This window comes from Phoca vitulina, unplaced genomic scaffold, assembly GCF_004348235.1.
Source record: "Phoca vitulina isolate PV1807 unplaced genomic scaffold, GSC_HSeal_1.0 scaffold6, whole genome shotgun sequence".
NCBI lineage: Eukaryota > Metazoa > Chordata > Mammalia > Carnivora > Phocidae > Phoca > Phoca vitulina.
In genome coordinates this window covers 73,908,526-73,920,648 of record NW_022589709.1, presented here as the reverse complement: position 1 = coordinate 73,920,648, position 12,123 = coordinate 73,908,526, and the positions used below count along the sequence as shown (strand labels likewise).

Here is a 12,123-nt window from a genome sequence, read left to right as displayed (position 1 = left end):
CCCTGATCTGAGCCCAAGTCCACCTTCCTGGGGCTGGGGGGTCCCAGATCAGGGAAACCATAGGCAGGGACAGAACTTGGAAAAACTGTAAAGCATTTCTGGGTTGTGCTCACCCACCATGACAGAATGCACAGACGTGCTCTTGCTCGCGCTCACTCGTGTTCACTCTCTTGTGCTCCCCCCCCACCACCACGTGTTCAAGGCCTGCCCTGCAGCCACTCCCCTGGTGCCAAATCCTTCCCTCATAGTGACCTAACTCTCTCCATGGATTTTTTCCCATTCATTCAGGCAAGAAATATTTATTGAGGAACTCTGGGTGCCAAAGGGTACCAAGGATCACCTAATAGACTGTGTGTGTGTCAGGGTGCCCCCCCCAAAAAAAACCCAGAAAAAATGTCATACTTCCAAATTCCAACAAAGCAGGGAAATAGTCACTGTGGGAAAAATCCAAGTTGGGTTGGAATTCCTTCAGGTCCTCTAGAGGTTAGCATTTTTAACAGTTATCGAGCACCTCATGTTTTCCTCAGTGCTTGGAGTGTCTAAAGGTGGTAACTAGGTGCTTCAGTGGGAGGCAGGCAGACCCTGCCCCACCGCACACAGCTACAGCACCAGGAGGAGGGCCGCTGGGGCTGCCACGCGGACGCCCCCGGGCTGGTCCGGGTGGGCTCAGGCATCCCCCCTGACCAATTTTATTCATGTTACCAAAGCAGAGGTTGGGAACTGGCACTCTAGAGAGCAGTGTCCGTACCGGATTTGCTGTGAGAGGGAGCTTGAGGAATTAGGGAAGTGCCTCAGAAAAGGTTTGATTTTTATAGATGGTGCAAGGCAAGCAAGTGTGCTCAGCAGAGGAATTTTTCCAAAGGATTTGCAAACATGACATGTTCCAATCCTACGGGCCATCTTTTTGCACGGGACGGAGACCCAGGGTGCTAGATCTGGGTTCCCTGGGAGAGGACAGGAGGGGCGTGGCCTGGGCTGGCCCCGGAGGCTGTACTCACCACCACCCCACTCTCTCCGCAGCTCCCAGAATGGCGATGAGACCGGCACGTGGCCCAACAACCAGTTTGACACGGAGATGCTGCAGGCCATGATCCTGGCCTCTGCCAGTGGTGAGTTGTGCCCCTCTGGGTGTGGGGCTTGGGGTGGTCCCGCAGCCGCCAGGCCTCAAGACTGGCCATCCACCTGCCTGGCGTCTCTGGATCTTTCAGCTGCTCCGAGGGGACTCCTCATTCCTGGACAGAAAGCCAGGTGGAGAAACAGCTGAGGGTCCCGGCATGCCTCGAGGGGAGTGGGAAAGGAAAGATGTATTGAGGGGGTGTAGGCGGTAGTGTTAAGAGTCCAGCTTCAGCAGGGGACAGCATAGGTGGGACCCTCGTTCTGCCACTTACCGTCTCTGGGAATTTGATCCGTTTGCTTAATCTCACTAACCCTTCTTCAGCCAAGAAAATGGAGGCAGCGGCCCCCAGGGGGTTGTCGTGAGGATTACACGAGATGCTTCCGTAGACAACAAAGCCGTGGGCCTGGCACACGCAAGCCTTCCATCCATGCACGTGGGTGTGAGAGAATGCACTTGGACCTGTGAGACCCCTTCTCTTTTTTGTTGCCCCCACCTGCAGAGCAGGATTTTGATTTTCCTAGAGGGCTAACAAAGAACTTCACGTGCAAGAGAGATTTAGCCGATGACTGTTGTCCCCGAAGAGTCAAAAGCGGCCTGAGCAGGGGAAACAGAACACCGGAATGATATTAGTACTTAGGAGCACAGGCTTTGGAGGCAGGCCAACCCGGATTCAAATCCTGGCACCCATGCTTAGCTGTGAGTCCTCAAGGAAGGCACTCAGCCCCTGGGGGCCTTAGTTTCACTGACTATAAATCGGGTACTTTGACAGATCTTACTGCAGTGTTGTGAGGGCCAAACATAGGGCCTTAGCACAGGAATGACAGAGTAAGGGCACGATACGCAGTGGCTAAAATTGATTAATTCTTATCCTTATTGACCCGTAGAAGGCTGAATTAGAATAATGCCTATTAATAAGGACTAGTTGCAGGAGCAGCAAATCCTAGGCTTCCTTGGAGGCTGTCAGAGGATGAAGGCACTGGGCTTACATAGTGGAGTGAAAGGCCTGGCCTCTAGCATGTGCGGAGGGCTGGTAGAGAACCAGGTAGAATCAGAACAGTGATCACTAAAATCACACCTGTGTACTGTCCCGGGCACATGCTTGGCAAACTTGATGGGCATCACACCAATTAATCCTCTTACCAGCTCTGCAAGGCCTGTCTGTGATTACTTACTTATATTTGACAGATGAGAGAACTGAGAAATCCCTTGCTCCAAGGTCCCTGTTTAGAGCTGCAGATGGGTGATTCTAACGCAGTCCGACTCCCAGGTTCATGCCTTTTCTTCTGCAGTGACCACGTCTGCCTTTAGATGCAGCCTACATTTATTTCCCTTTAGCTGAGTAGGAGCAGAGACTGAACTCCTCTTACTGTCATGCTTTACTCTCAGACTAGAGGTGCCAGATAAAATACAGGATGCCCAGTTAATTTTAACTTCATGTAAACAACAAATAGTATTTTAGCATAAGTAGGCCCCAAACATTAGTACTGGGACATACTATATAAAAAATGGCTCATTTTTAATCTGAAGTTCAAATTTATTCGGGCACACTGCATTTATTTTTGTTAAATCTGGCAAGCCTTTCCCAGATGTCTGTGAGGCTGAGTGAAGCCAGGCCCATGTAGGTGAAGAGGGAGAGGAAGAGGGAAGTCACAGGGGAGGCCAGCCTTCTGGCACAGAGCTGGCCTGGGTCTGGGGGCGCTGTACTCCTGGACAGGCCAGATACTGAGTACGAAAGAGGCAGGCGGGTCGGTCTGGGAGATGCCAAGTCAGGTTCTTGAGGAAAGTAAACAGACAGTCAGGTATATTTAGCTGTTGTGGTTTTTAGTGTTAAGGCCAGGAAGCAGGCTTTTTGGCCTGAATCCAGATTTAAAAAACAGAAATGGAATCAGTGTTTATGGCCCACAAACTTCCTGGGTCACTGCCGGCTGGCTCCCCTGTCAGGGCTCCAGCCCCCTGGCCCACACAGCGGCTGACCTGAGCATAAGCTTGGGCCTTGGGGAATGGACCCGGAGGGTTGGAGTGGCAGGGTCAGGCCCTACTCTCAACTTTCACACCCGCTTCCCTGCCCCGAAGCCTGGAAAGGGTCCTGGAGGCCAGCCCATCCTGGCGCTAGGGCCTGCTGAGGGGGAGTAAGTAAGAAGGAAAGTAAGTACACTTGGGAGGCTTTTTAAATAAACATTTGGGGGGAAGTGTGTTTTCAAGGAGGCTCTGGTTTGTGGTTCAACTGGCCCTCATCTAGCTTGACCAGGCCTCCCTGTCCGGAGGTGCTGTCTCAGCCCTGGGTTGGGGTGGGAAGGGCAAAGGGGGGAGGGGGTTTGGGTGCCAGGAGCTGGAGAGGAGGCCACAGCTGCTCCCACCTTCATGCCAGAGCTGTTTGCTTTGGTTCGGTTTGAAGATTTTATTTTTAAGTAATCTCTACACCCAACACGGGGCGCAAACTCCCAACCCTGAGATCGGGAGTCGCATGCTCACTGACTGAGCCAGCCAGGCGCCCCTTTCTTGCTTCCTTCTAAAGAATGTTTCTCTTAGGAATAGAAAAGATCTCGGTCCCTGCTCACTGTGTGTGTTGGAGGAGTAGAAGGAGGGGCCCCTGAAGAACTGATTCTATAGAAGGCGAGAGCCTTCTATAGAATCAGTCTACAGGCTACTGTCTCCCTCTCAAGATTTATAGACGGGGAAACAGAGGCCGGAATCATGCAGGGCCTCTGCCAAGGTCACGCGGTATTTCTAGTGGCCGAGCTGACCAGAAGGAACTCACGTGTCAGCCTTTTTTGTCTTAGGCTCTGGGTTTGCACATCATCTCCCTTCTTGGTCCAGCCCAACCTCAGTGCCCCCCTCCCACAGGACCTGGGCCAACGTCAGGCCTGTGCTTCTGGTGAGAGGTGGCAACAACTGGCTTTGTCATTTCCACCCCCTTGGGGTGCTCCTTAGAGATCTAGGGGCGTGCAGGATGTGGGTGGGCCTGGCCTCTAGTTACCCAGTCAAGCCCTTCATGCCCTTCTGTTCCTGCCTCCCTTCTTCCTGTTTCTCCCCATTTATTTCCCTTTCTTGTGTGTGTGTGTCTCCCTCTCTCTCTCTCTCTGGCACTTCTGAAGTCTCCCCTTTAGCCCCTAAATCACTCTGGAATCCTAGCTCTTTGAAGCCAAATCTGGTCCCCCTTCCCCTCCCTTCCCAGGCTGGATGAGGGATGCTGGAGGGGAGGGTGAGCTTGGCTCCCTCCTGGAGTTAATTAGGGAAAACATGGAAAAGTCAGTGAAATGAAGGGGCTGGGGGAGGAGACCAGCCTGGAGAAAGAGAAGGAAGTGGGCAGCTGCTCCCTCCCACCCAGCCTCTCTTTCACTCATGCCCCCAAAGCCCTCACATCCTGGGATTTGGGACTTGGAATGGAGGTTGTAGAAACCTGAGCGCTGGAGCGGTGGGGGGCGGGGGGGGGGGGGCAGAAAGGGGGGGGGGGGGGGGGGGGGGGGGAGCAGAAAGACGGGGGCTCCTCTTTCCTGGCTCTGTTCCTGTCTCCTCTCCCCTCCCCCTCTGGTGCTGGTCTAGAAAATAGTTCCAGTCTGTTTCTCAATCCCTGGTTAGTGTCCCAGGATTAGTCAGCCTCCCTGGCTTTAGTCACCCTCTCTGCCCACTCCCAGGGTCTAGGGTGGAGTACAGGGAGGCCGGGAGCAGAGCTCATCTGCCAGCCGGGAGCAGAGCTCATCTGCCAGCCGGGCCGGGAATTCCCGGGGCTTTAACCCTCCCGCTGCCAGACGAGTCCCGCAGAAGCCCTGGTGAGCTCAGGCTGCGGCGTGGGAAGTCCTGGTTGGCCTGCCGGCCCAGTCGGGGAGCGTGTGGAGTGGCAGTCGCTCACACCGCGTGTGGCCGTGAGGCTGACGGAGCACTCAGCACGGGCCTGGGCGCGCACCAAGCATTGTCTCATTTAAGCCTCGCAAAAAGCCAGTGAGGTGAGTGAGTCTGTGCTTCTCTACCTTCAGTGTGCATCAAAATCACTTGGAAATCTTGTTAAAATGCAGATTCTGAATCTCCTTTTCCAACAAGTGCCCAGGGTGATGTGGAGCTGGAGCCCGCATTTTACTTCCCTAGAGCCCATTTCTTCTTGGGCCCAGTGGGAAGCTGGGCTCAAGGTGTCCTCTGGTGTCACCCAGCCCTGAAACTGTGAGCCTGTGTCTGCATCGTTCCTCTGCCGGCTGCTCCCGGGAGCATCTTCTTCGCCTCCTAGAACACTGCTCAGCCCTGCCTTCCCTCCTGCTCCGCTCTCCGCAGAGGGACGGGGTCCACGCTGCTGGGGGCGGTGGTCACTCCGCCCGACAGTGGACAGTGGATGCTTAAATACACGCGGCCGCCCCGGCTTTAACCCGTGCCGCCTGCTAGGGCTTTGAGTTGGTCTTTCACCTTCTCTGGGCCTTGCTTTCCTCATCTGTGAAATGGGGATAAATACCCCTATCTCGCTGGGTTGTCTTAGGGAGGTGAGAGCCGTCGTGCCCGTGCACTCCCTAAGCCCACACTAACTACAGAACTGCGCAATACCCGCGCTGGGGGCGCTGGCCCGAGGATAGGAGGACCAGCAGGTCCTGGTTACAGCCCCCCACGAGCCCTTGATCGGTGTGGCTGCCAGAGGGGCTCCCTGGAGAAGGGTTAGGGCAAGGATTTGAGAGCTTTTACCTCAGCCCTGAGAAAAGTAACAGCTAGCATGTTTGAAGCCCTTACCGTGTAATAGGCACTCTTCTGGGTGCTTTATATACATCATAATCTTGGTCAGCCTTAACCAAAACCTGAAGAGGTAGATGCTACTTTTAACCTGCTTCACAGATCAGAAAACTGAGGAGACATAGGGGAGTTTAGGTAGACTTGCCCCAAATCAGTTAGTAGGTAAGAGAGCTGGGAATCAAATCTGGGCGGTCTCACTTACATCTGCCCCTTGTGAAGAGAGAGGACGTTCCCAGGGCTCGGCGGCGGGGCCGGGGCCGGTGCTTGGCAGGCCTTCATTAACTGGCTGTGCTCTAACCGAGTGACTGTTGGGGACCCAGAGTTTAGCTCCTGACCTTCCTCTGTCTCTTGCAGAAGCTGCTGATGGGAGCTCCACCCTGGGAGGGGGCGCTGGCACCATGGGCTTAAGTGCCCGCTACGGGCCTCAGTTTACCCTGCAGCACGTGCCCGACTACCGCCAGAACGTCTACATCCCGGGCAGCAATGCCACGCTGACCAGCGCTGCCGGCAAGCGAGACGGCAAGGCCCCTGCAGGCGGCAACGGCAACAAGAAGAAGTCAGGCAAAAAGGAGAAGAAGTAACGTGGAGGCCGGGCCCAGAGCCACAGGGCAGCTTCCGTCCCCGACCAGCCCAGTCTCTCCTTACCTGTACCCAGGCCTCGGATTTTCAGGGCTCACCCCCAAGATACTGGTAGGGATCCAGGCCATGCTCCCCTTGGGAAACAGAAACAAGTGCCCAGTCAACACCCCCCTGTCTGCCCCCAAGGGATTGAATATGCAAAGGGAGTTCTGCTGGGAACCCCCGTCCAATCAATTGCTGTGCCCATGGGGGTAGTGGGGTTCGTGTAGACACCATTTATCACACCCCCTTTAGTTACAGCTGAACTCTGCCATCTTCCAAATTTAATCAGGCCCATCTACCATCCCCTGCCTCCCTCCTGCCCACCCCACCCCCCTCAGCGGCCCCTCTTTCTCAAGGAAGGTGGTTGGGGTGTTGAGGTACCTGGTGACCTAAAAAGGCTCATAGTTCTGAAGAGTTGGAAGGGCATAATAACCTGTAGGCCGCTCCAATTCTCCAACTTCCCCCAAAGCATGGTTTGGTGCCAGTCCTTTCATCTCCTTCCAGAGCCCAAGACCAAGTTCAAGTTTTGGGAGACATGGTCACGATTCCCATGGTACTGATGCTTGCTGGATTTAGGGAGGGCACTTTGCTACCATGCCTCTTCCCAAAGCCCTCGGGACCAGTCTTTTGTTCTGTTTTTCATTGTTTGATGTTCCCACTGCATGCTGTGACTTCCCCTGCCCCTAAAAGAGAGACTCCGTTGCATGTTCTAAGACAGTATGGGGTGGCAAGATAAAGAAGGGAAGGGTGTGGGTGTGGATGTGGGGGATGGACAAAGCTTGACTTACCGGTTATCAGGGTCTTGTAGAAGGCTCTGTATGTCCCCAGGGTACTGGCCAGATCCCCAGTTCCAGCCATAAACCAAGTACCAGGCTGGACCCTCGTTTACCACACAAAGGCGGTAAACTTTGGGCTGAGCTTTTAGCATCAGTGGATTTCAGCTGGCATTACAGTCAAAGGAAGGTTTGAGGATGTTTAGGACCAGGTCCCCTGGAGAGGTCAGAGGGCCCTCTGTGGGTGCTGGGTACTCCAGAGGTGCCACTGGTAGAAGAAGCAGTGTGGCCCCAGCAGCAAGGGAGGGTCAGCTGGGCCATTCTTGGTCCTTGGGTTGGGGAGGCATGGAGCTAGAGCTGGGACCAAGTGGACAGGAAGTCTCAGCCCCGGATCAGGGCTCCTGCACAGGGCCCCCACACTCCCCAAGCCTCTGTTCCTTCATTTTGCCAGGTGCCATTTCTTCTCTGTGAAGGCCACTGCCCAGCGCCCCCCCCCAGTCTGCCCCCTAGTGGCCAGAGCCTGGTTAAAGTCCCCCAGTGCCTCCTTGTGCATAGACCTTTCTCGGCCCACCCCCATCGGCCCCCCGCCCCAGGCCCGCCAGAGCCCCACCCCAGCCCTAACGGTAGTGTAGAGCCCCCTCCCTCTTACGGCTGGTGTAGAATAGCCAATAGTGTAGTGCGGTGTGCTTTTCCGTGGGGGCGGGTGGGCGGAGGGCTCCGCGCAGCCGTCTGTCTTTGAATCCGCCCGCGGCGGCCCGTGCTGTGTTTTGTGCTGTGTCCTCGCGCTGCGGCGACCCCCTCCCCGGTACTGACTCCTAGAAGTGCTTCTCTTCGCATAGTCACGTAGCTTTCCCACCCACTCCCCTTCCTGTGTCTCACGCAAGTTTTATACTCTAATATTTATATGGCTTTTTTTCTTTGAAAAAAACAATTAAAAGGTTTCTTCTGAAAGGTTGAACGGTTCTGTGTAAGGGATGGAGGCTGCTGGCATGTGTGGATGAAGCGGCGAGCTAAGCGGAGTGTGCTGGAGGAAGGGCGCGATCGCCAGGCGATGACTGTGTGCGCGTCCTGGTTTTGTGTCGTGGCCCGTGAGTGTGTGTGTCAGGTGTGGCTGTGGATGCTTGCAGTACTGCTGTGCAAACGTAACAGAGTCCAAGTGACGGTGATCGGTCTCCCGTCGTGTGTAATCGGCTTCTGGGTCTGTTGTGGAGGCGGGCGTTTCGGAGCTCAGTGTGGGTGTGTGGCGTTGGCGTGCTCGCGCCGTCTCCCGTACGGTCCCCGGGCCCCGGCGCCGGTCTGCCGGCGGAAGAGGACGCTCCGGGGCCGGGACCGGGGCCGGGGCGGGGGCGGGAGTGCGTTGGCGCCGGCTGGAAAGGCTGGAAAGGCTGGAAAGGCTGGAAGCCGGGAGGGGGACATTTCCTCAGTTCCCGCCTCTTCCCTGCTAAAATGAACAGCCCGAGCGCCCTTGTGGGCTTCTCCGGAGGAGGGTGGATTCTCCTCTGCCCATTCCCCGCCAGCCCCGCTGCCTAGTGAGTTTGGGAACACTATGGGAGTGGGAGGGCATGCCGGAGGCGGTTCTCCAAAGGCCCAGTCAATAATAGCCTGCGCCTCAGTTTACCCATCTGGAATTCACCTTCCCACTCCCTGCAGCAAAGCCAAGGAAATTGGAAGGTTCATCCCTGACGCTGGGGAGGGGGGCCGTGGTATCGAGGGGACTGAAAAGTGTGCAGGAAATGAGATTGGCCGCAGACCCAGGTCGTCCTCCCTCCTTCCCTTCCCCCGTCCCCCTGCTTTTCCATTCACTCTTCAGTCAGTCGTCCTCCCCTCCCCTCCTCCTCTGCCTGCTTCCTTGAAGCACAGTGGGATTCGAGGTTGCTGCCGGAAGTACAGAGGAGGGGAGAAGGCGGAGCGGAAGGACAGAAACACAGACCCACTGGGGTTATCTGGGGGGGGCGGTCAGTGAGGGGTGCCTAACCGCACGGTGGCAGGAGGCTGTCTCTGGGCTTCCTCTGCGCATCGTCTCAGAGCCGGGTCACATGTTCTGCCAGCTCCCCGAAGCCTGTCGTCATGGAAACCAAGCCTTCCAACTAGGCATCTGGAGGCGACTCTCTTGCGTGGGAGGAAGGGTGGTGTGCGCGGTTCGCGATGGAAGCAGGGTTTTGTTTCTGCGAGCCAGGCTGCAGAGGGCGGGGCTCTGGCTGCCTGGGTTCTATTCCGGGCCGGCATAGACTGGCGGAGCGCGTGAGCAGCTGTGGCTGGTCCCCTAATTGGTATGTGCGCCTGTAAAGCTCTGAGCCAGAAACGCGTGGCCTCCGGTGGGGAAGGAGGCAGGCAGCCCACCCCCACAGCCCCCGCCGAGATGGGGAGCCAGCTGCCCAGGCTCCAGGGCTATTTAAAAGGCTTTTATTTCCAGGTCTAGAGCCTGTCCGAATGGTTTTGTGGTCCTCTTCGGGCCTCTGCTCTCTGTTCTGAGTCTGCTCATAGCTTGTAAGGGTCCTTTGTGCAGGTCCCACCGGGCACAAGTGTGGCTCTGAGCAGCATGACCTCTGGCTTCTGACCTCTGCTGGCAGGCTCAGGTTTCCTTCCACCCCAGTGTAAGTTTCTCTAGTCTGAAGTGTGGTCTGTGGCCACCAAAAGGGCGGGGGGGGGGGGGGGGGGGGGGGGGGGTAGAAGAGGGGAGATGGGAGAATGGTTCCCTCAGTAAGAGAGGCACATAGTGGGGGCGTGAGGAGGTAGGGGGCCAAGCCCCCAGGCAGCAAAGCAGAGGCAGGGGTGGGGCAGAACTGTGGCCCCATTTCTTTAGGGCCCACAAATGCAAGGACAGAAGCCGAAGCACGGTGTTTGGCACACGACAGGCACCTTCAACTTTCTGACACTGATTTGTCAGGTCCAACAGGGCTTCGGAAAACAGCTGAAACTCACAGAGGAGGCGGGAAGGTGGTACTGTTTCAATGCTTTATTAACAGTTGGAAACAAACCCAATACACTGGAGGTGATGACATCCCAGAAGCCCAAGAGGCAAGGGAAACAGGTTTGTTTTTTTTTTTTAATTTTTTATTAAATGCATCCTAGCAAAAGTAGATTAAAAAAGAAAGGGTCAAAGCCCCAGATGTCAGCAGGGAGGAGGAAGGGACCCAGAGGCAGCCTCCCCCCTCCCCCCACCTTCCAGGGAAGAGCTCAAAGGAGCTGCTGTCGCCCCTTCACACACAGGCAGCTGTAGCAACCAGCACCCCAGGTCCTGGCCGGAAGCCCTCCCTGCAGGAACCCTTAGGTCACCTAAGGTCCCCCTGTGCTCCACCAACTCCCATTCTGGGTCAAGCCCTAACCGTGTCATTCTCTCTCCCTACCTGTGGTGGGAAGCTAAAAGCACGAGGAGGACAAAGAGTCTGAGCTTCCTGGAGCGGGGGCTACTGCACAGTTTTGGCCTGCCCACTGTTCAGAAGGGAGCGGGGCATGCCGTGTGGCCACACTCGTGTGCTTCCTTGCCCAGTTAGCATTTGCACATTTGGCTTGATAAATATATTAAATTTATAAAAACTCTGTGGTCTCAGAGCTCCCACTATTCTCAGGCCTGGTCCAGCTCTACCAGAGAAGAGCTTCCTCCTGCCCCAAAACTGGATAATGGGAGAGAGGGCCTCAAGGGCCCAGAAGGCTTTAGGGCTGATGTGGAGGTCCAGGGTCTTGCTCAGGATTGAGGCCTGTGGGGAGAAATCCCAGGGTCACTGGGACCTGCCATCAGAGCCTCTTACATTATGGAAGGGGAAGGGGGAGGGAATATTTTCTTAAAAAAAAAAAAAAAAAGAAAGAAAATCTCATATAAAAATAGATCCATTTGCAAAACAATTTCTCAGCCAGGAGGCTCCACCTCCCATTTCCTTGGAGACAGAGGGTGAGGTGTTGGGATGGTCACAGTACAGCCCATACTCCAGATGAGATGCACCAAAGCTCTGGGGAAGGTGTGAGGAGTGACCGTGGCTGGGTGGCCTGGGGCAGGGGTAGAGAGTTCACAGAGGCAGGGTCCTCAAACATGGCAGCAGGCTGGGGACAGGTCCCACAATCTCTCTGTACCCTGCCTCCCCCACAGGCTCTTGGCTGCAGTGGAATAGATCAAGTGGTCCAGGTAGGTCCTTTTTGTTCTGGGAGGCCTTTCCCAGGAAGGTGCAGTAAGGGTGGGGTTTGCTCCCCACTTCTCTAGGCATGGCTCCCACTGTCACACCACTAGTAATAAATAACAATAACCAGGAGAGGGAAGAGCAGAGCAGAGGTGACAGCAATGAAAGGAGGGATAGAGCCCGAAGGTTCACAAGCCCCATGCTGTTCTCAGAGCTGGAGAAACCACAAAAGAAAAGCACAAACCCAGCAAGATTGACCCAGGTGAAATGAAAGCCCACTGGAAAGGCGGGGGCTGGGAGAGCAGGTGGGGCCTGGTCTGAGACAAGGCCTCGGTGACAGAGAGGAGACACTTGGGGTTAAGGCAGCAACCACGGAGCCTGCTTTGGTAATACACACGGCCAGGGCTGGCTGGCTCGGGCTCAGGCCTCCCCCGCCCCCCCACTGCCCGTTCCTGGGGGCCTCCAGGCTGAAGCGTGTGTGACGCACAGAGCGCGGCAGGCCAGAGTAAAAGGGTCAGCGTAGTGGGAGCAACCACCCAGAGGACTATTTCCGTGACCCTTTAGGCACAGGCTGCAGGGCAAGACAGTCCGGGGTGCCCCGGGGAGCTGCTGTGGCCACAGGACCCAGCTTAGTTTGCACGGCCAACCAACTCCTTGGTTTCCTCCAGGATTGTGGGGATTCCCTCACTGTTGTTGGCAACCTTAGAAGGAACAGCAGTCATGGCGTCGTCCTTGGTCAGTTCCGAGGCTAGCAGGGATGTGACTGCACAGCCGGCCTTCCTGTTGGCTGCAA

At 55.9% G+C, this 12,123-nt stretch overlaps 2 protein-coding genes across 8 annotated transcripts in view; one reads left to right on the top strand and one right to left on the bottom strand.

The window, feature by feature from the left end:
* Window positions 1–8,169, top strand: part of LOC116632470 (protocadherin gamma-C4) — a 32,381-nt gene extending 24,212 nt beyond the window's left edge. For all 6 annotated transcript variants that reach the window (XM_032404507.1, XM_032404506.1, XM_032404503.1 and 3 more), the window contains exons 3-4: window positions 1,021–1,109; window positions 6,179–8,169. In XM_032404507.1, the coding sequence (XP_032260398.1) occupies window positions 1,021–1,109; window positions 6,179–6,405 (316 nt within the window). In that variant the 3' untranslated portion in view covers window positions 6,406–8,169. The remainder of the gene's footprint in view (window positions 1–1,020; window positions 1,110–6,178) is intronic.
* A 2,085-nt stretch (window positions 8,170–10,254) lies between these two features.
* The window catches only part of DIAPH1 (diaphanous related formin 1), a 94,847-nt gene continuing 92,978 nt past the window's right edge, over window positions 10,255–12,123 (bottom strand). Inside the window, exon 28 of one of the 2 annotated variants that reach the window (XM_032404498.1) lies at window positions 10,255–12,117. In XM_032404498.1, the coding sequence (XP_032260389.1) occupies window positions 11,960–12,117 (158 nt within the window). In that variant the 3' untranslated portion in view covers window positions 10,255–11,959. The remainder of the gene's footprint in view (window positions 12,118–12,123) is intronic. The other variant, XM_032404499.1, reaches the window with a different exon arrangement.